Source organism: Rhinatrema bivittatum, chromosome 16, assembly GCF_901001135.1.
Source record: "Rhinatrema bivittatum chromosome 16, aRhiBiv1.1, whole genome shotgun sequence".
In the NCBI taxonomy this organism is placed as follows: Eukaryota; Metazoa; Chordata; class Amphibia; order Gymnophiona; family Rhinatrematidae; genus Rhinatrema; species Rhinatrema bivittatum.
In genome coordinates this window covers 856,166-879,382 of record NC_042630.1, presented here as the reverse complement: position 1 = coordinate 879,382, position 23,217 = coordinate 856,166, and the positions used below count along the sequence as shown (strand labels likewise).

The 23,217-nt window shown below is 50.1% G+C and overlaps 1 protein-coding gene and 2 non-coding genes across 5 annotated transcripts in view; all 3 read left to right on the top strand.

The window, feature by feature from the left end:
* Positions 1–310: 310 nt before the first annotated feature.
* Positions 311–23,217, top strand: part of NCAPD2 (non-SMC condensin I complex subunit D2) — a 62,633-nt gene continuing 39,726 nt past the window's right edge. Inside the window, exons 1-7 of one of the 3 annotated variants that reach the window (XM_029580587.1) lie at positions 311–551; positions 10,505–10,630; positions 11,210–11,285; positions 11,797–11,855; positions 12,472–12,650; positions 12,731–12,870; positions 22,355–22,482. In XM_029580587.1, the coding sequence (XP_029436447.1) occupies positions 10,513–10,630; positions 11,210–11,285; positions 11,797–11,855; positions 12,472–12,650; positions 12,731–12,870; positions 22,355–22,482 (700 nt within the window). In that variant the 5' untranslated portion in view covers positions 311–551; positions 10,505–10,512. The other 2 variants (XM_029580586.1, XM_029580585.1) reach the window with 2 other exon arrangements.
* On the top strand, positions 11,338–11,640 carry LOC115078932. Its single transcript, XR_003853174.1, has one exon. It is a non-coding gene; the product is annotated as a small nucleolar RNA U85 (small nucleolar RNA).
* Positions 11,900–12,209, top strand: LOC115078931. Its single transcript, XR_003853173.1, has one exon. It is a non-coding gene; the product is annotated as a small nucleolar RNA U85 (small nucleolar RNA).

The window sequence follows — 23,217 nt, the reverse complement described above, 5'->3', positions numbered from 1 at the left end:
GTGCGATGCGGTGCTGGCTGGGTCTGCCCACAAAATGTGTCGTGTGCATCAACAAGGCTGGCAGCTGTGCTCTGATTGGCTTACTGCTGCAATATAGGGATAGGGTGCGCCTGCTATGGACAGGCTTCATCGCAGCAGCAGCAGCAGCCAATCACTGTAACATGAGTCAGAGCACAAGTCCCGCCCAACAAGCCCCCAAAAAACGCGACTGGCAGAAAAAATAGCCCAATTAAAAGCAACCCGCGAATCGGAAAAAAACCCGCGAATGATTAAAAAAAGAAGCCCAATCTCGCGGTAAATAAGCGAGGTTGGCAACACTGAGTCTCGTTCTCACAGCAGACTCCGCCCCTTAGAGCTTATTGAAGACGTTCAATTTCCACGGACCAATCCCCCTGCGGGGGCGGCCGAGAACTAGCACGTAGCTTGGTCACAGGAAGACAGGGGAGGTTTCGCATGCTCCGCACTCCTTTATTGGCTGCTCGGTAGCATCGCCGCCTCCGCCGTGCTGTGATTGGCCGATGGTTGGATTTGAAGCGCGCGCTGCCTGCCAGGTTTGTAGTCTCGCTTAGGGGTGGTTTAGAGTGGGCTGTGTCGAGCGCGCGGCTTTTTGCCGCTGTAAGCTCCTTAGAAGTTGCTTGTTAGTCCTTTTGCGGAACCGGTTCGCCTGTTTTAACCCGGGTGGACCCGAGCGCAGCTTGGTTGAGTTTGCGTCACGGCGAGGTGAGCTCTGACGTCATTTTGTCCAGAATTGCCCTTTACAGTTTCTGCGTGACGTAAGTGGAGGGGCGTGTCCTGGAAGCTGGGAGATCTTTTGCTCTAGGAAGGTCGCGGTGGTGCGTGGCTGTGAGGTACGGTGACTTCATTGGCTTTTCCTGGCAGAGAGGAGAGAAAGAAAGGGGAGGTGAAAGAGGCGATTTTAGCCAGAAAACCATCCTTTAAAAATTGGAATAAGGATCAATCTGTAGAAAATAGGCTAAAACATAAGCATTGTCAAGTTAAGTGTAAAACATTGATAAGACAGGCAAATAGAGAATTTGAAATGAAGTTGGCCATAGAGGCAAAAACTCATAATAAAAACTTTTTAAAATATATCCAAAGCAAGAAACCTGTGAGGGAGTCGGTTGGACCATTGGATGACAGAGGGGTTAAATGGGCTCTTAGGGAAGATAAGGCCATTGCAGAAAGACTAAATGAATTCTTTGCTTCTGCGTTTACTAATGAGGATGTTGGGGAGATACCAGTTCCGGAGATGATTTTCAGGGGTGATGAGTCACATGAACTGAACGAAGGAAATCACTGTGAACCTGGAAGATGTAGTAGGCCAGATTGACAAACTAAAGAGTAGCAAATCACCTGGACCGGATGGTATGCATCCTAGGGTACTGAAGGAACTAAAAAATGAAATTTCTGATCTATTAGTTAAAATTTGTAACCTATCATTAAAATCATTCATTGTACCTGAAGACTGGAGGGTGGCCCATGTAACCCCAATATTTAAAAAAGGCTCCAGGGGCGATCCGGGAAACTATAGACCAGTGAGCCTGACTTCAGTGCCGGGAAAAATAGTGGAAAGTGTTCTAAACATCAAAATCACAGAACATATAGAAAGACCTGGTTTAATGGAACAAAGTCAGCAAGGCTTTACCCAGGGCAAGTCTTGCCTCACAAATCTGCTTCACTTTTTTGAAGGGGTGAATAAACATGTGGATAAAGATGAACCGGGGTAGATGTAGTGTATTTGGATTTTCAGAAGGTGTTTGACAAAGTCCCTCATGAGAGGCTTCTAAGAAAACTAAAAAGTCATGGGATAGGAGGCGATGCCCTTTCGTGGATTACAAACTGGTTAAAAAACAGGAAACAGAGAGTAGGATTAAATGGACAATTTTCTCAGTGGAAACGGGTAAACAGTGGAGTGCCTCAGGGATCTGTACTTAGACCGGTGCTTTTATATTTATATATATATATATATATATATATATATATATATATATATATAATGTGATACTGTGCATTTCTAGTTTCTTGCTAGCTTGAAGAGCTTAGTATTTATTTGTAACCTTTGATCCCAGTTACATGTATCCCTTGTTTGATGTAATGCAGTCGTTTGCTTTTATTGTTTCACTGTAAACCGATGTGATTTGTAATTTTGCACATGAATGTCTGTATATAAAAGTTCCAAATAATATATATTTATATATATATATATATATATATATATATATATATAAATGATCTGGAAAGGAATACGACGAGTGAGGTAATCAAACTTGCGGATGATACAAAATTATTCAGAGTAGTTAAATCACAAGTGGATTGTGATACATTACAGGAGGACCTTGGAAGATTGGGCATCCAAATGGCAGATGAAATTTAATGTGGACAAGTGTAAGGTGTTGCATATAGGGAAAAATAACCCATGCTGTAGTTACATGATGTTAGGTTCCATATTAGGAGCTACCACCCAAGAAAAAGATCTAGGCATCATAGTGGATAATACTTTAAAATTGTCTGCTCAGTGTGCTGCAGCGGTCAAAAAAGCAAACAGAATGTTAGGAATTATTAGGACGGGAATGGTTAATAAAACGGAAAATGTCCTAATACCTCTATATCGCTCCATGGTGAGACCACACCTTGAATACTGTGTGCAATTCTGGTCGCCACATCTCAAAAAAGATATAGTTGCTATGGAGAAGGTCAACCAAAATGACAAAGGGAATGGAACAGCTCCCCTATGTGGAAATGCTGAAGAGGTTAGGGCTGTTCAGCTTGGGGAAGAGACGGCTGAGGGGGAATATGATAGAGGTCTTTAAGATCATGAGAGGTCTAGAACGAGTAGATATGAATCTGTTATTTACACTTTCGAATAATAGAAGGACTAGGACGCATTCCATGAAGTTAGCAAGTAGCACATTTAAGACTAATCAGAGAAAATTCTTTTTCACTCAACGCACAATAAAGCTCTGGAATTTGTTGCCAGAGGATGTGGTTAGTGCAGTTAGTGTAGTTGGGTTTAAAAAAGGTTTGGATAAGTTCTTGGAGGAGAAGTCCATTAACTGCTATTAATCAAGTTTACTTAGGGAATAGCCACTGCTATTAATTGCATCAGTAGCATGGGTTCTTCTTAGTGTTTGGATAATTGCCAGGTTCTTATGACCTGGATTGGCCACTGTTGGAAACAGGATGCTGGGCTTGATGGACTCTTGGTCTGACCCAGCATGGCAATTTCTTATGTTCTTATAGCAATATGACTCTTCAGGTACAAGTGACGTAACAAAGGGGGTGGGAAAGGTGCAGGGGTCCCATCTCTCTAGAGCTTAGTGTCAGTTTCCAGAGCTGGTGCTTCTTTTCTCGCAGTGCAAAGTTTGGAGAGCTGCAGGGCTATTTTCAGCATTTTGCAGGCCTCGCCACAGTCTGCTGAGCAATGCCCATGGTTGTCTTCAGAGGTGTGATTGTGGGCTGGATCTGCAGGTGTCATGCTGAAGGTCACGCAGCAAATGGTAGCAGGTGTCAGATCTGAGTGACTGCAGGCTGATGGAGGCGGTGGTAGTGGGATTGGGAGTTAGGTCTGCAGGTGACAAGGTCTGAGTGACTGCAGGCTGCTGGAGGCAGTGGTAGTGGGATTGGGAGTTAGGTCTGCAGGTGTCACAGATCTGAGTGACTGCAGGCTGATGGAGGTAGTGGGATTGGGGGTCGGGTCTGCAGGTGTCTCAGCTCCTCGTGCACGCTGAAGGTCCTACAGAAAGCGAATGGTAGCAGTAGGTTTGAGAATCGGATCTGCAGTTGTTCCAGCTCTGACTCTATGCTGAAAGTCGCACAGTCAGAGCTGGCAGCAGTGTCGTGATTTGGAGATGTCTGCAGGGCTTTGTTATTAACTATGGTATGGAATTTAGTCCCTGATTTGAGCAAGCTGCTTGTATGTCTGGCCAGAGTGCACTTTCCCTGTACGTACCCGGATCAGTCCAGGCTGCTGGGTTTTGCTTCTTTCCAGCAGATGGAGACAGAGAAAAACTTGAAGGGCCCCCTGCATTTCCTCAGTATTTCTCTGTCTCCAGCAGATGAAGGTGGCAGAACCTGTGGTCCTCCTTTAGCTTTAAAAATAAATAAATTATAAATCCCTAAACTTTAGGGGATTCTGTCATTTAGGGATTCCCTTATTTGCCATTTGTTGGATAAAGCAAGTGTTGAAAAAAAAAATTAACAAGGACTTAAAAAAAAAAAAAAAAAGGAACAGAAGAGGATCCTGCCGTGCCGTTCCTCTCAGGAAGTCGCTAGGTGCCCCCCCTGGTTGTAGGCTGAGCTAGGGGTCGGGGACACAGTAGCTCACATACCCCGAATATGACAAATGCAAGCCGCGCCTGAGAAGTGTTAGGCCCGCGCAATCCATTTTACTGTATAGAGCGCTATACAGCGCCTATACAGTATCCTGGGTGCACTGGAACCTGACGTTAGAAATGACAGGTACCAGCGCCCGGCGCCAGCAGCCGGCGATCGGAGGCAGGGAGCGCAACAAAGCACCCTCCTTCGGACAGACAAGAGAGACGCAATTTCCCAGTCCCAAACCAACCCAATCCAAATTGCGTCTCTCTCTGCTGGGGCTGGGTTGGTGCGGTTTGGGACTGGGAAATTGCGTCTCTCTCTGCTGGGGCTTGGGTTGGTTGCGGTTTGGGACTGGGAAATTGCGTCTCTCTCTGCTGGGGCTTGGGTTGGTTCGGTTTGGGACTGGGAAATTGCGTCTCTCTCTGCTGGGGCTTGGGTTGGTTCGGTTTGGGACTGGGAAATTGCGTCTCTCTCTGCTGGGGCTTGGGTAGGTTCGGTTTGGGACTGGGAAATTGCGTCTCTCTCTGCTGGGGCTTTGGGTAGGTTCGGTTTGGGACTGGGAAATTGTGTCTCTCTCTGCTGGGGCTTTGGGTAGGTTCGGTTTGGGACTGGGAAATTGCGTCTCTCTCTGCTGGGGCTTGGGTAGGTTCGGTTTGGGACTGGGAAATTGCGTCTCTCTCTGCTGGGGCTTGGGTTGGTTCGGTTTGGGACTGGGAAATTGCGCGTCTCTCTGCTGGGGCTTGGGTTGGTTCGGTTTGGGACTGGGAAATTGCGTCTCTCTCTGCTGGGGCTTGGGTTGGTTCGGTTTGGGACTGGGAAATTGCGTCTCTCTCTGCTGGGGCTTGGGTTGGTTCGGTTTGGGACTGGGAAATTGCGTCTCTCTCTGCTGGGGCTTGGGTTGGTTCGGTTTGGGACTGGGAAATTGCGTCTCTCTCTGCTGGGGCGTTGGGTTGGTGCGGTTTGGGACTGGGAAATTGCGTCTCTCTCTGCTGGGGCTTGGGTAGGTTCGGTTTGGGACTGGGAAATTGCGTCTCTCTCTGCTGGGGCTTGGGTTGGTTTGGGACTGGGAAATTGCGTCTCTCTCTGCTGGGGCTTTGGGTAGGTTCGGTTTGGGACTGGGAAATTGCGTCTCTCTGCTGGGGCTTGGGTTGGATCGGTTTGGGACTGGGAAATTGCGTCTCTCTCTGCTGGGGCTTGGGTTGGTTTGGTTCGGGACTGGGTGGCAAAGTGCAAGAAGCATTTTTTTTTCTTGTGGGTTGGTTTGGGACTGGGCGGCTAGGTTCACCACGCTAACGCAGGGGTCAGGGTAGGCGGTAAATTAGCAGGTTAAAGACGTGGCAAGATAGCAGGTTAAAAAGGCGATAGTCAGGGCGCACGTTACTGTATGGGAGGGAATAGCTAATCGGATCGTTTACATGCCGCGGGCGGAAAGGGATACGCGTCGAGTTAAAGAAGCGGTAAGGATCGGTAAAAACAGATGGTGAATCGCGGGTTAGACTTACGCGTCCAAATTGTGAGTACACAGTGGGTTAGAAACGGGGTAACTGCGGCCGCGCTTTACTGTGTCGGCCTGCCGTAGCGCTCTATACAGTAAATTGGATTGCGCGGGCCTAACGCTTCTCGGGCGCTTCTTGGACGCGGCTTGCATTTGCTTGGCATTTTAATACAGGATCGAGCGGTAGGTGAGCCGGACTGTGCGTGCGGCAAACGCGAGTGCGCCCGGCACTAATGCACCTCACCCTACCGCTCCTTACTGTATCGGCCCGTGGGTGAGTTCTGGTGGTCCGATTCCCTCCCCCTTGGCCTTAGCCTCGGGGACGCGACATTCTTCTGCAGAAGCTTTTAAAAAAAAAATAAAATTTTTTTTTTTTTTTTGAAAGGCTGTGAGCGGATGATTTTTGCCGCGGTTTAGTGTGTTCTTTTCCCGCTCTCTTCCTCCCGGGTGTCCGAGGCAGTTTTTAATCTTGCTGACTCTGCCCCCCCCACTCATGCTACGTGCGTCGCAATGTGCTGCCTGCGGGGAGCCGGCGTCATGGCTTTCCCGCGATAGCCTTTGTTCGAGGTGTCTCCCAGGCGGGGAGGGTCCCTCTGGCAGAGGGGAGGTCAGAGGCTAGATTCCGCGCTTCGGCCGTGCAGCCAGGTGCCTCTGAGAGTCGGCTGGCCCTGTTTCTGCTGAGCGCAGGAGCAGCGGCCATCTTGGATGCAGTCTCGTCGGCAGCAAGGGGGGGGATTCTCCCTCTCCACTTTTTCCTCCCGATCTCAGTCCTCAGGGTCCCTTGGACTCTTTGCAGGACCCGCAGGAGGAACTGATGACCCCCCCCCCCCCCTCCCCGTGGGGGCTTTACCACCTCAAACCCCTTTTTCTACTGACTTAGGCTTCGTGCATTAAAAGCGCAATTTGGCCAGTCTCGCTCAGCAGGGTGAGGTATCCCTCCCCCGAAACACGTGTTCAGGCGACAGAATCCCCTCCTGCAAAAATTCTTAGGTCATCTGAGTCGCAGGAGGTTAATAGGATTCATACGCTCCAAGGTCAAGGAGCTCCGGATCTGCCAGACCAAGATCCAGTCCCTGACCAGGACCTCTATCCTCAGCATAGACTACCAGCTGAAGGGGATGATCTGCAGATGCTTCACCTGTTCCAGAGGGATGAACTTGACCCGCTGATACCACATGTCCTAGCCGAGCTGGGAATTAGCCCCCCCCTTCGGCAAGGTAGCAGTCATGGGCTCCTTTCATGGCCGCAGATCCGCATGAGATGGGTTCTCTCGGAGCTTCAGGCCCCAAGTCCGCACAATGAGAGAGAGCTGTCCCACTCAAAATCACGTCGGATCAGTGGGTTCTAAGCATCATCAAACACGGTTACACTTTAGAGTTTGCTCGTCTTCTGCGAAATCACTTCCTGGTTTCGCCCTGCGGTTCTCTAGAGAAGAAGCAAATAGTACGTCAGATTCTCCGCAGGCTAGAGGATCTTGACGCCATCCTTCCTGTACCCCCGGAGGAGTGTGGGATAGGCCACTATTACGTCGTTCCAAAAAGGAAGGTTCGTTTCGTCCAATTCTAGACCTGAAGAATGTCAACAAAGCCCTCAAGGTTCTGTATTTTTGCATGGAGATTCTGCAGTCTATCATTGCAGCTGTATGCAGCAGGGAATTCCTGGCTTCCCTGGACTTATTGGAGGCGTATCTTCATATTGCGATACTCGGGGATCATCAGAGGTTCCTGCGGTTCATGATTCTCGGGAGCCATTACCAGTTTTGGTTTGACTATCGCTCCCTGTACCTTCACCAAAGTGATGGTCGTGGTGGTGGCTGCACTTCGTCGGGAGGGGGTCCTGGTCCACCCCTATCTGGACAACTGGCTCATTTGGGTGAAGTCTGAGGAATACTGCCACCTGGCAATTCAAAAAGTGCTGAATCTTCTATGCTCCCTTTTGCTGGGTGGTCAACTATGCTAAGAGCAAACTAGTACCTTCCCAGGTACTGGAAGTTTTGGGGGCGCGCTTCGATACTCAGGTCGGCAAAGTTTTTGTGGTTGGTTGTTTTTTTTTTTCTCTCAGGGACGAGCACGCTCTCAAGCTAATGGCTCAAGTTCAACATCTCTTGTCCCTGCAAGTCCCCAAGTTCTGGGATTATCTACCATAGAACCAAGAACCTTCCTATCAGCAGGTTCTTGGCTCTATGGCATCAACTCTAGATTTGGTACCTTGGGCGTTTGCTCGTATGCGGTCTTTACAAAGAGCTTTGCTTTCCTGCTGGAAACTGATTTCAGAGGAGTTCCATATCCCTTTGCCACTTCCCGAGTTCACCAGAACCAGCCTGCTTTGGTGGCTGGTCCTCGACCACCTACAGCAAGGGATGAATCTTCAGGTTCCTCAGTAGGTGATTGTAATCACGGATGCCAGCCTCTCCGGTTGGGGGGCAGTGTGTCAATCTCAGTTTGCTCAGAGCCATTGGTCACGAGAGCAAGCAAGATGGTCCATCAATCGCCTGGAAACGAAAGCGGTACGGTTAGCGTTAATAAGGTTCTTTCCCCTGGTCCGCAGTGCGAGTACTGTCTGACAATGCGACGACAGTGACCTACATCAATCGTCAGGGGGGATTGAAGATTCGCCAGGAAGCCTCAGAGGCGGACAATTTAATGGTCTGGGAGGACCGTCATCTGGCTCAGCTGCAGGCCTCCCACATAGCCGGAGTTGACAACGGGCAAGCGGATTTCCTAAGTCGTCGGTGTCTAGACCTTGGAGAGTGGGAGCTGTCCGAAGAGGCGATGTTGCTACTCTCTCGCCGTTAGGGAGTCCCACATCTAGACTTGTTGGCAACCCAGAAAAATGCGAAGGCCCCGCACTTCTTCAGTCGCAAAGGAGAACATGGGTCGGAAGGAGTAGATACCCTAGTTCTCCCATGGCCCTGTGAAGTCCTGCTCTACGTGTTTCCTCCTTGGCCTCTGGGCAAGGTCATCAGGAGGATAGAAATTCACCGGGGACGGTTATTCTCGTCGCACCAGAGTGACCCAGGAAACCATTGTTTGCAGACCTAGTCAACCTAGCAGTGGATGGTCCTCTTCGTCTGACACCTTCCAAACCTTCTGTGCCAGGGTTCAGTAATTTTTGAACAGGCAGATCGCTTTTGTCTAGCGGCATGGCTTTTGAGAGGAGGAGATTGAGGAAGAAAGGGTACCCAGAGGAGGTTATTTCCACCCTTCTCCGGGCACGAAAGGCCTCTTCCTCCCTTACCCCTGTTAAGGTCTGGAAAGTCTTTGACTCCTGGTATTGCGAGATAGGGATCTCTCTTCATCGTACCTCGGTGGCTCAGATCCTAGCTTTTCTGCAGAAAGGGTTAAGCAAGGGGTTATCCTTCAACTCTCTATGGGTTCAGGTTGCGGCCTTGGGCTGCCTGAGAGGTCGCATTGAGGGAGTACCTCTTGCTTCTCACCCCGATGTGGTTCGTTTTCTGAAGGGAGCAAAACACCTTAATTCCCTGATCCATCCCATTTTTCCATCGTGGAGTATCAATCTGGTCCTACAGGTGTTGTGTGAGCCTCCTTTCGAGCCCCTCAAGCAGGCAAACCTAAAAGATTTAACTCTCAAAGCGGTCTTCTTGGTGGCAATCTGTTCCGCTAGATGGGTTTCGGAACTTCAAGCGTTGTCTTGTTGGGAACCTTTCCTCCCTTTTTCCAAGGCTGGGGTTAAGCTCCGAACAGTTCCTTCGTTTCTTCCAAAGGTGGTCTCTGCCTTCCTCGTGAACCGGTCGGTGGAACTTCCAGATTTGGATCAGGAGGCTCCCCACTCTATAGAATTGAGACGGCTCAATGTTAAGTGAGTCCTCTTGAGGTATCTCGAAGCCACTAATGATTTTCAGGTTTTGGATCATCTTTTTGAACTTTGGAGTGGTCCCAATAGGGGTCGTAAAGCATCCAAGACTACTATTGCCCGGTAGCTGAAAGAAGCGAATACTTCCACTTATATTTGCCAAGGTGGACCCATTCCAGAAGATCTCAAAGTGCATTCCTTCTGTTCACAAGCAACTTTCTGGGCAGAGAGCCAGCTCGTATCACCACAGGAAATCTGTAGTGGCAACTTGGAAATCGCTACACACTCTTGCTAGACCTTATCGTTTAGATGTTCAAGCTCCAGTGTTTGGGACTACTTAGGGAAGCTCTGGTACATCCCAGGGTCTGGACTGATCCGGGTACGTACAGGGAAAAGAAAATTGGTTCTTACCTGCTAATTTTTGTTCCTGTAGTACCACTGATCAGTCCAGATGCCTGCCCATTGAAGGGGTCTATTCGCTGGAGAGTCCGCTTGATTACTTTTTTTGATTTGCAGATGGCCACAGGATTTACGTTAGGCTCAAGAAGCCTAGAAGAGCTTACTTCGTGTATATAGTTACAGTTGCCGTTAATTCGATCCTTGCTTGATCTACCCATTGGTATCATTGTTCTATTCTGCTTTGATAAAGCTTTACAATACTGAAGGGTCGCAGGTGGCACACCGTGTTAAGAGAGGGTGCCCTTCAAATTTGTCTTTGTCTCCATCTGCTGGAAAGGAGGCATAACCTATCAGTCTGGACTGAACCGTGGTACTACAGGAATGAAAATTGGCAGGTAAGAACCAATTTTCCTTTATAGCTTCCCATCGTTGAGCAGATTTGTTTACAGAGTTGTGATATTTCTTGGATTCTCCTCACAGCTGCAGAGATGGCCTTTGATTTCCATATACCACTGTCATTTGACGAGCTGCTGAAGAGTGGAGGGGTGAACCAGTATGTGGTGCAGGAGGTGCTGCCTGCGAAACAGCTCAGTACTCAGTTTGGGGGTAAGGAGATTTGCTTCTGGTCACATTAGGGACTCACAATTTAGTTGTTAGACATTAATTTAGAGAGTAGTGTTTGTCTGTGGGGTGGATATGATAGAGGTGTTTAAAATCATGAGAGGTCTGGAACGGGTAAATATGAATTGGCTATTTAATTTTTTGGATAATAGAAGTATTAGGGGCCACTCCATGAAGTTAGCATGGGGCACATTTAAAACTAATCAGAGAAAGTTCTTTTTCACTCAACGCACAATTAAACTGTGGAATTTGTTGCCAGAGGATGTGGTTAGTGTAGCTGGGTTTAAAAAGATTTTGGATAAGTTCTTGGTGGGGAAGTCCATTAACTATGATTGATTAAGTTGGCTTAAGGAATATCCGTTGCTGTTACCAGCATTAGTAGCCTGGGATCTATTTAATGTTTGGGTACTGGCCAGGTCCTTGTGACTTGGATTGGCCACTGATGGAAATAGGATGCTGGGCTTGATAGACCCCGTATGGCAACTTCTTGTGTTCTCTGGTACCAATGGGTTGGCTGGGGCAGTCCTGTGATGGGGTTTTTTGTGTTTTTTTTTTCTCCTGCAGGGTTACAGTCGTCTTTTAGGATACAAGGTCCCTTGGCTATCCTGGAACACTTTGATTCTCTCTATAGCATTCTGCAGTAAGTATCAGGCTTCCGCCTTAGTCCCCAGGAGTCCTGCAATGCCAAATATGCCACATGATGACACCAAGGCGAATGTGATCCTGGCATTGGTGCTGGGTGTGTGACCCTTGACTTCTCTTCTGGTCTGTAATTTTGGCAGATGTTGTATGGAGAATTGCAGATTTGCTATAAAGTCAGACCAACAATAGCTATCAAGGCACCCAGCATTTATTTTATTCTTGCTTGCCTGCAGTAAGCATGTGCTGGCAAACAGCATGGACTGCTGCCCACAGAATGATGGCCAAGAGTCAAGGGACACCATCCCAGGCCAGCCTGCAGGAATTGAGCACAGACATTTGGTAATCTGATGGCTGGCGGGTTGGGTAGATTTGTGTGTGTGTGTGTGCGCCTTTGTAGTTTCTGTCCCGGAGGTCTCTGGTACCTTATTGTGTAGTGGTATAGGAAGTAGAAAGTGATGTAGAATTATAGGTGCTTGTTGCTCATTGTTATGTCGTTCACTTCCCACCAGTCACTTCCGGACTGTGGACCCTGGGCTGAAGGAGGACACCATGGATCTACTGGTGAAAGGTGGGTATTAACAGACTTTATTCTCATTGGGATGAACCACTGCAGCCAAATGATGACACAAAGGCAAATGTGAGTCCGCCGGCCAGGCAGTACTCTCTGACTCCTCGGCTTCTTTCAGGTCTGTAATCTTGGTGGGTGATGCTGAGATATACTCACGCACTGTAAGGCCAGACCAACAGAAAATCTGGGGGTCTCTCTCTCTCTCTCTCTCTCTCCTCTCAAGAGAACAGAGGATGGGGCACTGAGACCTCCAGAACAAGACAAGGGGATCACAGCTGGCCAGGGGTCATTAGGGTCACTGCCAGAATCTGGCTGATAAGAGTATGATCACACATCTTTGGTAATCTGATGGCTGTAAGAGTGGGTGGCTACTGGGAATCATAGGGGAAATTATCTACAAGGTTTTAGATAAATAAATAATCTGAATTTTGTGCTCAGAATGGAGAGAGAATGAAAAAAAAAATCCCATGGCTGAGAGCACGATGTAAAGTAAGAAGTTGTGATTGGTGTAGGTTGGAGAGCTCCAGGGCTTTCACTGTGATATGAAAGTTCATAACTCCCACAACACCTGTGATCCTGAGAGAGCTCTCCAGTTTTCCTTCTTCTCTCACTGCAGCCATATCTCGTCACTCGCATGAGCTCCCTGCGATCTTGGAGGACCCCGACTTCTCTCCTGCCGATCGCCATTCTCATCTCAATGCTCTGAAAATGAATTGCTACCTGCTGACCCAATTGCTTGAAGCCTTTGAGGCCGAAAGCTACAAGCTGGGACTGAGCGTGCTGCCATGTGGGAAGGTGAGGAGCAGCAGAGAGATCTGGGAAGGACCCCTGAGAACAGGCTGCTCTCATACAGGTCTTGGGTGCTCTCTTTGCAGGGGAAGAAAGTGAAAGGGCAGAGTTCTGGCTTTGACTGGCAGGTGGAGCGGGAGCAGGTGCTGCAGGTCCTTAGCCGTTTGCTGCAGCTGGAGATCCACAGACTATGGAGCCGGGCTATGGTGGAGGAGGAGTTTGTCAGGTCAGTATCTGGTTCAGCTGGTGGAGACTGGGTGCAGGATGAGAAGAGGGAGAGGAGCACATGGTGAGTGTTTCATCCTTAGCAAGTGAGTCCTGGAGGAATTTTGGAATCCCTGTGTACATGGAAGCAAGGTGGGGGATGGGGTAGGGAGAGGGCAAGTGGGGGTATCTGAGAGTAGAGGTCCTGTATCCTTGGGGGTGGGGGAACAGGCGTGAGATTCTCGCATGGCGGCTGGGGAAGTATAAGAAGGTGAGACACTTTTGTCTTGTTGCTTGAGAGTTCTTCAGGTTTGTAACCAGTCGCCTTGCAGTGGGGAGCTGCCTCTTTCTGGGACACAGTTCTGCAGGTTTGTAACCAGTCGCCTTGCAGTGAGGAGCTGCCTCTTTCTGGGACACAGTTCTGCAGGTTTGTAACCAGTCGCCTTGCAGTGGGGAGCTGCCTCTTTCTGGGACACAGTTCTGCAGGTTTGTAACCAGTCGCCTTGCAGTGGGGAGCTGCCTCTTTCTGGGACACAGTTCTGCAGGTTTGTAACCAGTCGCCTTGCAGTGAGGAGCTGCCTCTTTCTGGGACACAGTTCTGCAGGTTTGTAACCAGTCGCCTTGCAGTGGGGAGCTGCCTCTTTCTGGGACAGAGTTCTGCAGGTTTGTAACCAGTCGCCTTGCAGTGGGGAGCTGCCTCTTTCTGGGACAGAGTTCTGCAGGTTTGTAACCAGTCGCCTTGCAGTGGGGAGCTGCCTCTTTCTGGGACAGAGTTCTGCAGGTTTGTAACCAGTCGCCTTGCAGTGGGGAGCTGCCTCTTTCTGGGACAGAGTTCTGCAGGTTTGTAACAGGTCGCCTTGCAGTGGGGAGCTGCCTCTTTCTGGGACACAGTTCTGCAGGTTTGTAACCAGTCGCCTTGCAGTGGGGAGCTGCCTCTTTCTGGGACAGAGTTCTGCAGGTTTGTAACCAGTCGCCTTGCAGTGAGGAGCTGCCTCTTTCTGGGACAGAGTTCTGCAGGTTTGTAAGCAGTCGCCTTGCAGTGAGGAGCTGCCTCTTTCTGGGACAGAGTTCTGCAGGTTTGTAAGCAGTCGCCTTGCAGTGAGGAGCTGCCTCTTTCTGGGACACAGTTCTGCAGGTTTGTAACCAGTCGCCTTGCAGTGGGGAGATGCCTCTTTCTGGGACCCAGTTCTGCAGGTTTGTAACCAGTCGCCTTGCAGTGGGGAGCTGCCTCTTTCTGGGACAGAGTTCTGCAGGTTTGTAAGCAGTCGCCTTGCAGTGAGGAGCTGCCTCTTTCTGGGACACAGTTCTGCAGGTTTGTAAGCAGTCGCCTTGCAGTGAGGAGCTGCCTCTTTCTGGGACACAGTTCTCCAGGTTTGTAAGCAGTCGCCTTGCAGTGAGGAGCTGCCTCTTTCTGGGACACAGTTCTGCAGGTTTGTAAGCAGTCGCCTTGCAGTGAGGAGCTGCCTCTTTCTGGGACACAGTTCTCCAGGTTTGTAAGCAGTCGCCTTGCAGTGAGGAGCTGCCTCTTTCTGGGACACAGTTCTGCAGGTTTGTAAGCAGTCGCCTTGCAGTGAGGAGCTGCCTCTTTCTGGGACACAGTTCTGCAGGTTTGTAACCAGTCGCCTTGCAGTGGGGAGATGCCTCTTTCTGGGACCCAGTTCTGCAGGTTTGTAACCAGTCGCCTTGCAGTGAGGAGCTGCCTCTTTCTGGGACACAGTTCTCCAGGTTTGTAAGCAGTCGCCTTGCAGTGGGGAGCTGCCTCTTTCTGGGACACAGTTCTCCAGGTTTGTAAGCAGTCGCCTTGCAGTGAGGAGCTGCCTCTTTCTGGGACAGAAGTGCTTTTACTTGCATGGAGAGGGACAGTTTTCAAAGTAGCTCATCTAGCCACGTTAATTCATTTTTCTCTGTCAACGAGCAGGGCTGAATTAGCCATGACGTGTGGGTGATGGCGTTGGATGGACCTCTCTCCTGGTTCATAGAGCCTTTGCTCTACTGAACATGTGTGGGAGTTCTCTGGTTCCCTCTGCCTCTTCTCAGGATCTGTGTCTGCATACAGGAAGCCGCTGCTGCCGCCACAGCCGCCGCCAAAGTGCGCAGAAAGGCTGAGCTAGAGATCGCCTCAGACCTGTTGCAGTAAAAGGGAGAAGCAGCAGCCCTTGAAGCCCAAATTAAAGGTCTTGTGGGGTCCAGTGAGCAAACAGTTGGCCGTGCGGGAGACACTAGCACATCTCCAGAGATTGGGAGCGGTAATACCTGTCTCCTCCCCGGAGGTTCGCACGGGGCGCTACTCCATCTGTTTTCTGATCCCGAAGAAGGAGGGTACGTTCCATCCTATCCTCGATTTGAAGAAAGTGGATGCCGCCCTCCAAGTTCCCCGCTTCCAGATGGAGACCTTGCGTTCCGTGATATCAGCTGTTCACAAGGGAGAGTTTTTGGCTGCTTTTGATTTCACGGAGGCTTATCTACATATTCCAATCCATCTGGACTCCCAACGCTTTCTCCACTTCATGGTGCTAGGCCACCATCTTCAGTTTTGGGCCCTTCCTTTCGGTTTAGCCACAGCCCCATGCACCTTCAGCAAGGTTATGGTGGTGGCGGTGGCACTCCCGAATCCTGGTGCACCCATATCTGGACGACTGGCTTATTAGGGTGAAAAGGGGAAGCTCTCTGTCTTCAGTCGGTCAGCAGAGTTCTCGAGGTTCTTCGGTCTCTCTGCTGGGTTGGAAACCTGGCAAAGAGTCATTTGACTCCGACTCTGTCCTTAGATTATTTGGGCGCTCACTTCAACATTCGGAGAGTGTATCTCTCGGAGGAGAGAGTACTCAATCTGCAGATTTGGGTCTGCTGGTTATTGAAGTCTCAAGTTCCCAAAATGTGGGATTTCTTACAGGTTGTGGGATCCATGACTTTGACCTTGGAATTGGTTTCGTGGGTGTTTTTCCATATGAGGCAGTTGCAAAAGGCACTTTTGGCACGTTGGAAGCCGATCTCAGAGGAATTTCTTTTGCTGTTACCTCTCGAGGGCGTGGCCAGAGACAAATCTATCTTGTTAGTTTCAGACTCCCAATCTTCTTGACAGGATGGACCTCAAAGTTCCGGACTGAGTGATAGTTTTCTACCGATGCCAGTCTCTCCGGCTGGGGAGCGGTTTGTCAACATCGTTCAGTCCAGGGTATCTGGTCTGCGAGAGAATCTGCTTGGTCTATCAACCGTTTGGAGAACAGGGCCATCTATCTTGCCTTGAGGGAGTTATGGTTGGTGAAAGGGAGCTCCGTGCAGATTCTTTCTGACAATGCGACGACAGTGGCATACATCAATCGGCAGGGCGGCACCAAGAGTCAGTCTGTAGCTCGGGAAGCACAAGTCTTGATTTGTTGGGCAGAGTCCCACCTAAAAGGGATAGCTGTATTGCACATAGCCAGGGTCAAAAATGTTCAAGCGGATTTCCTGAGTCGCTCTCAGTTAGATCCAGGCGAGTGAGAATTGTCAGAAGCCTCGATGCAGCTCATCAGAAGACGTTGAGGGGTCTCCTCGCGTGGATTTAATGGCAACTTGTCAGAATGCCAAAGCAAGTAAGAACCAATTTTCCTGTCTCCTCAAGAGACTTGCAGGGCAGTGACTTGGAAGTCGCTACATACTTTTGCACAACACTATCGTTTGGATGTGGGAGATTCAGGTTCTCCTTCCTTTGGCGAGAGTGTTCTGTGAGCAGGACTCTCCAGTTCCCACCCTAAATAGGGGGCTTTGGTACATCCCAGGAGTCTGGACTGATCCGGGTACAAACAGGGAAAAAGAAAATTGGTTCTTCCTGAACATACCTGGATCAGTCCAGACAAGTGGGTTTATTCATCCCTACCAGCAGATGGAGACAGAGGACAAAATTTTGGGCACTGCTACATATCAGAGCGCCACCTGCGTCCCTCAGTATTTCTCTGCCTCCAGCAGATGGTAGAGGTGTTAACTTGCAATCTCAAGTCAGATTTCTGCTCCCTGAGGTGCCAGGTTCCTGTTGAGGGCCTTGGGTTGAGCCAGGCGAACGGGGGGTTGGATACCCCTGGCAGGTTTTAGCCCGGGACCACTGACAGCCAGGGGACTGGTTCCCTCAGTGGGACTTCAAGTCCTCCTCCGCCTGTCCCTTGGATTCAGGGAGGTATCTCCCTTTGGAGCTCTTTCTTTCCTGGGTTTCTTGCTGCTGGGAGGCTCAACAGCAGTGGCAGCGCAGACCGAGTGCCTGGGCTGTCTTAGGCAGCCTGCTCGATGGGATCCTTGAGGGTCGGCCCCAGAGGATCCAGGCTGTACGGGGGGGGGGGGGGAACGCTCCCCCTTGTGTTCAATTTTTTAGCAGTGTCGGTGCTTCTGCTTCGCGCTGGCTGGAACTTCACGGCGCGCCCTCAAGCTCCTGCTCCGTGGCGGCCGCCTGCTGTGCCCCTCTCCCCTGCTAATTCAGCGCCGGCAGGATGACTGAAAGGTCACTGGTGGAGGCCTGCGGAGTCTGGGCCACCTCTCTCTCTGCCCAGAGTGTGCGGGGGGGGGGGGGGGGAGGGTGCTTCAGCCAAACCTTCAAAACGGAGGCCTTTGCGGTCAGCGCGGGCCATGGGGGGCCTCAGGCCTGAGGGCCTCCCCCTGTGGATGGGGAGTTGGGTAAGGTGGTTCAGTCCTGGGGCTCCGGAGATTTCCCTCCCCTTTATCCCCCGCTGTCCAGCAGCGTATGGAGGGTGACGCCTGGGCTGGATCCTGACAGCCCGGAAGGGCCCTCGGGGGGACCAGAGGGGCTTCTCGCCTGAATTCCTCCTTTTGCTCCATGAGGCTTTCCTGGCTAGGGAAGCTGGGAAGAGGCGTGTGAAGGACAGCCCGGCAGACTCCGCTAAGAGACTGAGGGGTGACCCGTCAAGGGCCGTGGGATCACGGGGGCAGCCTCGGGGACCCCACTCAGTGCGCCTGGGTTCAGATACCAGGGATTCGGAGGCTTCTGATGAGGGTGGCTTGTCTCCGGCGGGGGAGGTGGATTCTGCTCCGGATGATCGGGGGCCTTTGAAGGGCCCGAAGCGGAGAGTGATGACCTGTACCTGCTCCGCCTGTTCAAGAGGGAGGAGTTGTGACCCTTATTCCCCAGGTGCTGGAGGAATTGGGGGTTAAGCTCTCCCTGGAGGAATCAGATAATGAGGGGGTTAATCTGGTGTTGGATGGTCTGCGGAAACCCCCCAGCGCCTTCCCCATTCCTAACAAGATCCAGAAGCTGATCAGCCAGGAGTGGGATTTCCCGGACTCTGGCTTGAAAGTGGGGAGAGTGATGGCAAAGCTTTATCTGTTGCTGCAGGATAATTTTTGGATTCCCTCAGAATCCCGAAAGTGGATGCCGTATCAGCGGTCCCCAAGAAGACCAGAATTCCAGTTGCTGGGGCGGCTGCTCTGAAGGACGTGCAGGATCGGAAGCTGGAAGTGCAGCTTAAACGGGTTTTTGAGGTGTCTGCTCTGGGGCTCCGAGCAGCAGTCTGTGCCTGTTTGATCCAGAAGCCTCAGGAACAGTCTTCTGCGGGGATGTTGTCACCACTCCAGACAGCCTGCCTTGAGGCGGGGGTCGCGTATGTGGCCAATGCCTTATATGACCTCGTGTGGACTACAGCGCGATAGCATAGTTTTGGTGGTAGTGGCGGTGAGACAGCTGTTGTGGCTGCGCAATTGGGCGGCAGATCTCTCCTCCAAGTTGCAGCTGTGTAACCTTCCCTTTAAGGGCAAGCTTTTGTTCGGGAGGTCGTTGACCGGCTTATGAAGTCTCTGGGGGAGACCAGGGGAAACAGGCTGCCGGAGGATAAGAAGAGGCGGCACGGAAGCCTTTCTCCTCTCGACCCCCGTTTTTGAGAGTTGAGATGTTTTTGCTCTGGCAGGTCCGCCGGATCTTCAACGTCGCAGCAGCCCTCAGGGAGACAGCACTCCTTTCAAGGTTACAGAAAGTCTTCTAGAGGCAGGTCCGTCCAGGGAACGGGCGGACTCAAGTCTTCCAATGAAGTCAGGCAGGTCCTCTCCTCTGATTTGGCGATCAGGGGCAGACTGTTCTGTTTTTCCGAGAAGTGGTCCAAGATCACTTCTGACCAGTGGGTGCTAGAGGTCATCAGGGAAGGGTTTTCTTTTTTTTTTTTTGTTGTTTTTTTATAAGAACATGCCATACTGGATCAGACCAAGGGTCCATCAAGCCCAGCATCCTGTTTCCAACAGTGGCCAATCCAGGCCATAAGAACCTGGCAAGTACCCAAAAACTAAGTCCATTCCATGTAACCATTGCTAATGTCAGTGGCTATTTTCTAAGTGAACTTAATAGCAGGTAATGGACTTCTCCTCCAAGAACTTATCCAATCCTTTTATAAACACAGCTACACTAACTGCACTAACCACATCCTCTGGCAATAAATTCCAGAGTTTAATTGTGCGTTGAGTGAAAAAGAACTTTCTCCGATTTTAGTTTTAAATGTGCCCCATGCTAACTTCATGGAGTGCCCCCTAGTCTTTCTACTATCAGAAAGAGTAAATAACTGATTCACATCTACCCGTTCTAGACCTCTCATGATTTTAAACATCTCTATCATATCCCCCCTCAGCCGCTTTATAGTTTTCTCACCCTCTCAGGTCAGTCTTTCTGAAGTCGCGCTGTCTTTCCTAAAGCAAAAGAGTGGCCATCGAGGAGACCCTCCAGAGATTATTAAATCTGGAAGCTGTAGTTCCGGTTTTGGAAAAGGTCAAGGAAGGTACTCAGTTTATTTCATGGTTCCAAAGAAGGAGGGCACCTTTCGACCCATCCTGGATCTCCAGAAGGTCAACTGGAGTTTGAAGGTACCGCGTTTTCGGATGGAGACGTTGCGCACTGTGATAGCGGAAGTCCGAAAAGGTGAGTTTTTAGCTTCTCTGGATATTACCAAGGCCTATCTGCATATCCCCATTCGACAGGACCAACAGAGGTTTCTTCATTTGAAGGTGCTGGGCCAGCATTTTCAGTTTCGGGCCTTCCCTTCGGCCTTGCTCCTCGTACCTTCACCAAAGTGATGGTGGTTGTTGCAGCATCCCTGAGGAAGGACGGGATTCTGGTGCATCCCTATCTGGACGATTGGCTCATCAGGGCAAAGTCGCAGGAGGAGGGCTCATGGTCAGTGCTCCGGGTGTGTTCTCTACTGGAGTCGCTGGGCTGGATCATCAATCTGCCGAAGAGTCACTTGGTCCCTTCTCAGGTCTTGGAGTACTTGGGCGCTCATTTCAACACTCATCAGGGAAGAGTGTTCCTCACTGCAAACAGAGTGGTCAAGATCCAAGCTCAGATCGCCTGCTTCACCTTCCGGTTCCCAAAGTCTGGGACCATTTACAGATTCTGGGATTTATGGCTTCGATGGAGCTAGTGCCTTGGGTGTTTGCTCATATGCACCCCCTGCAGAAGGCATTGTTGTCCTGCTGGAGCCCCCTATCGGAACAGTATTTTTTGCCAACTTCCTCCTATCAAAGGAGTGGATCCAGAAAGCAATGAGGAAGGCAGTCTATAAAAGCCGTGAGGATTGAACAAAGTGAAATAGATGCCAGAGGTTCCAGGTTGGGTGATTCTTACTACTGATGCCAGTTTGTCTGGTTTGGGAGCGGTTTTGTCAGCAACAATTGACTCGGGGCTGCTGGTCCGAAAGAGGCTTCCTGGTCTATCGTTTGGTTAAAGACCAGGGCAGTGCGTTTTGCTTTGCTTGCTGCCGTTGATGGGAGGTCAGTCAGTGAGGGTCCTATCGGACAATGCGACAATGGTGGGCTACATCAGTCGGGGAGAAAGAAGAGTCGGGTGGTGGCCCAGGAAGTGCAAAAGTTGATTCTTTGGGCAGAGTAACACTTGGAGCGGTTAGTGGGGTCAACCAGGTCAAGCGGATTTTCTCAGTTGCAGACTGTTAGATCTGGGAGAGTGAGAGCTGTCGGAGATGGCGTTGCAACTCATCTGCGAGAGATGGGGTTATCCCCAGGTGGATCTCATGGCAACTCGTCAAAATGCCAAGGTGTTTCGATTTTTCAGTTGGAGAAGGGAGCACGGGGCCGAGGGCATGGATGCTCTGGTGATGCCTTGGGAGGGGGTTCTGTACATTTTTCTTCCTTGGCCTCCAGTAGGTAAGGTGAAGCACCCACGTGAAGTGGTGTTGGAGGCTCTGGCGTGGCCCCATTGGCCGTGGTTCACAGATCTGGTCAATTTGGCTGTGGATGGTCCACTATGCTTCAGACATCTGATGGGTCTTTGTCAGGGGCCCATATTTTCCGACCAGACTGCTCACTCTTGTCTAGCAGCTTGGCTTTTCAGAGGAGGTGATTAAGGCACACGGGGATACCTTGATGCGGTTATTGCTTCTTCTCTTTTGTATGTGAGGGTCTGGAATGTTTTTGAGTCCTGGTATCGCTAACCGTGTGCAAGGCCTAAGTGCTACCGTGACTCTCTTTAAAGTTCATGTGGCGGCTCTTGGTTGTCTCCGAGGTAAAGTAGAGGGCTTCCTTTCTTTTCATAGGGGTTCCTTTCTGTCTTCTCATCTTGATGTGGTTCAGTTTCTCCAGGGAGCAAAGAATTTGTGCCCAATGGTAAGGAGAGTTTGTCCATCCTGGGATCTTAATATCGTCTCCGAGGTTTGTATGAGGCACCTTTCGAACCTCTTAGGAGAGCGACACTTAAGGTTTTGACCCTTAAGGCCATTTGTTCGGCTAGGAGGGTCTGAGTTATAGGCTTTGTCTTGCCATGATACATTCCTGTAGATTTCGGACTCGGGGGTGTCCTTGCTGCTGATACCTTTTGTTTTTACCTAAGGTGGAATCAGCGTTTCATGTGAATCAGACTGTGGAGCTTCTGGGATTGACTCCTCCGCACCTCACGCTAGGGAGCTTAAGTTGCTGGACGTGAGGAGGGTGGTGTTGAGCTATCTCAAAGTAATTAATGACTTTAGGAGGTCGGATCACCTCCTTTTTGTTTTGTGGAGCAGTTCGAAAAGAGGCTTTCAAGCATCTAAAGCTACTATTGCACGGTAGCTGAAAGAGGCCATTGGGTCGACTTGCATGGCTAAGGGTCGTCCGATTCCTGAGGGTTTGAGAGCCCTCTCTTCGCATTCTCAGGTGGCTTCGTGGGCAGAGGCTCAGCTAGTTTTGCTGCAAGAGATTTGCAGGGCAGCAATGTGGAGGTCTCTGCACACTTTTGAGAGGCACTATCGTCTGGATGCTGGGGATCTGGCGTCCATGTCCTCTGGAGAGAGTGGTTTGCGAGCGGGACTCTCCAGGTCCCACTCTAGTTAAGGAGCTTCGGTACAGTCCAGGAATCCGGACTGATCTGCTAGGCCTCGTGGAAAGAAAATTAGCAGGTAAGAAGCGCACTTTTCCTTATCCAGCTGGCTGGGCTAGCAGACTATATTGCGCACTGCTGTGCGATGGCTGGCCGGCCTCGCTTTGTGTCCATCTCTCTCTCCCTCCCGCCCCATGGATTATCTTGGCTCATGTGTTTTGGTTTGTGTCTCCCGCAGCATGGTATCTGGCTCCTGCTATAAGATCCTGGAGAATCAGAGTGTCGCACATGTGAAGAGCAGAGCTGTGCGAGATGCTGTTGCACACCTGCTGGGAGTGCTGGTGAAGCGCTATAACCACATGCTGAGTGAGTGAGCTGTGAGCAGCGGTGCAAGGGGGGGATGGGAATTTGCATGGGGTTATAATTACCAAGAAACGCAAAACAGAGCCCTTTCTATTAGAGACCCAAGGATGTGGAAGAAAATTAATAAATGATCTGAGAAAAATGGAAGATTTCATATTTTTTAGGAAGTTTGTAAAAAGCTCCCTTTTAAACAAATGTATGCTGTGTAATGTTATGGTTGGATGTTTTTATAAATTTTTTAATTTGTGTGTGGAACATTTATGAATATTAATGATGTAAGCTGTACAGATAAATGTGTTTTAATATTTTGCACGTTTCTCCAGTTTCTGAAAAGCAGTAGCATGGCTTCAGAATAACCCTGAATGTGTCAGAGAGGGATAAGGAACAGTGGTCTCGCTTCCTAAGCCTGGAAATGTCGTAACCGCTTTGTACTCTTTAGAAGTAGCATTGCCCGAGTGCAGCATGTGACTCTCCATGTGATTAACGGTTCAGGCAATGTCTGTGCGTTATTTCAGCATTTTGTGTTGGTAGCGCTGTCCTGGCTGCTTAGCTTCAGATAAATCTACCTGCCTATTTCTGCTGCTCCCTCTCTTCTTGAGAATTCATCCTTTTTTTTTTTTTTTGTAATTCTACTTCCCTGTACGTACCTGGATCAGTCCAGACAGTGGGTTATGTCCCCAATCCAGCAGATGGAGTCAGCCAAAGCTTTGAGGGGGCGTCACCAGGAGTGCTACTACC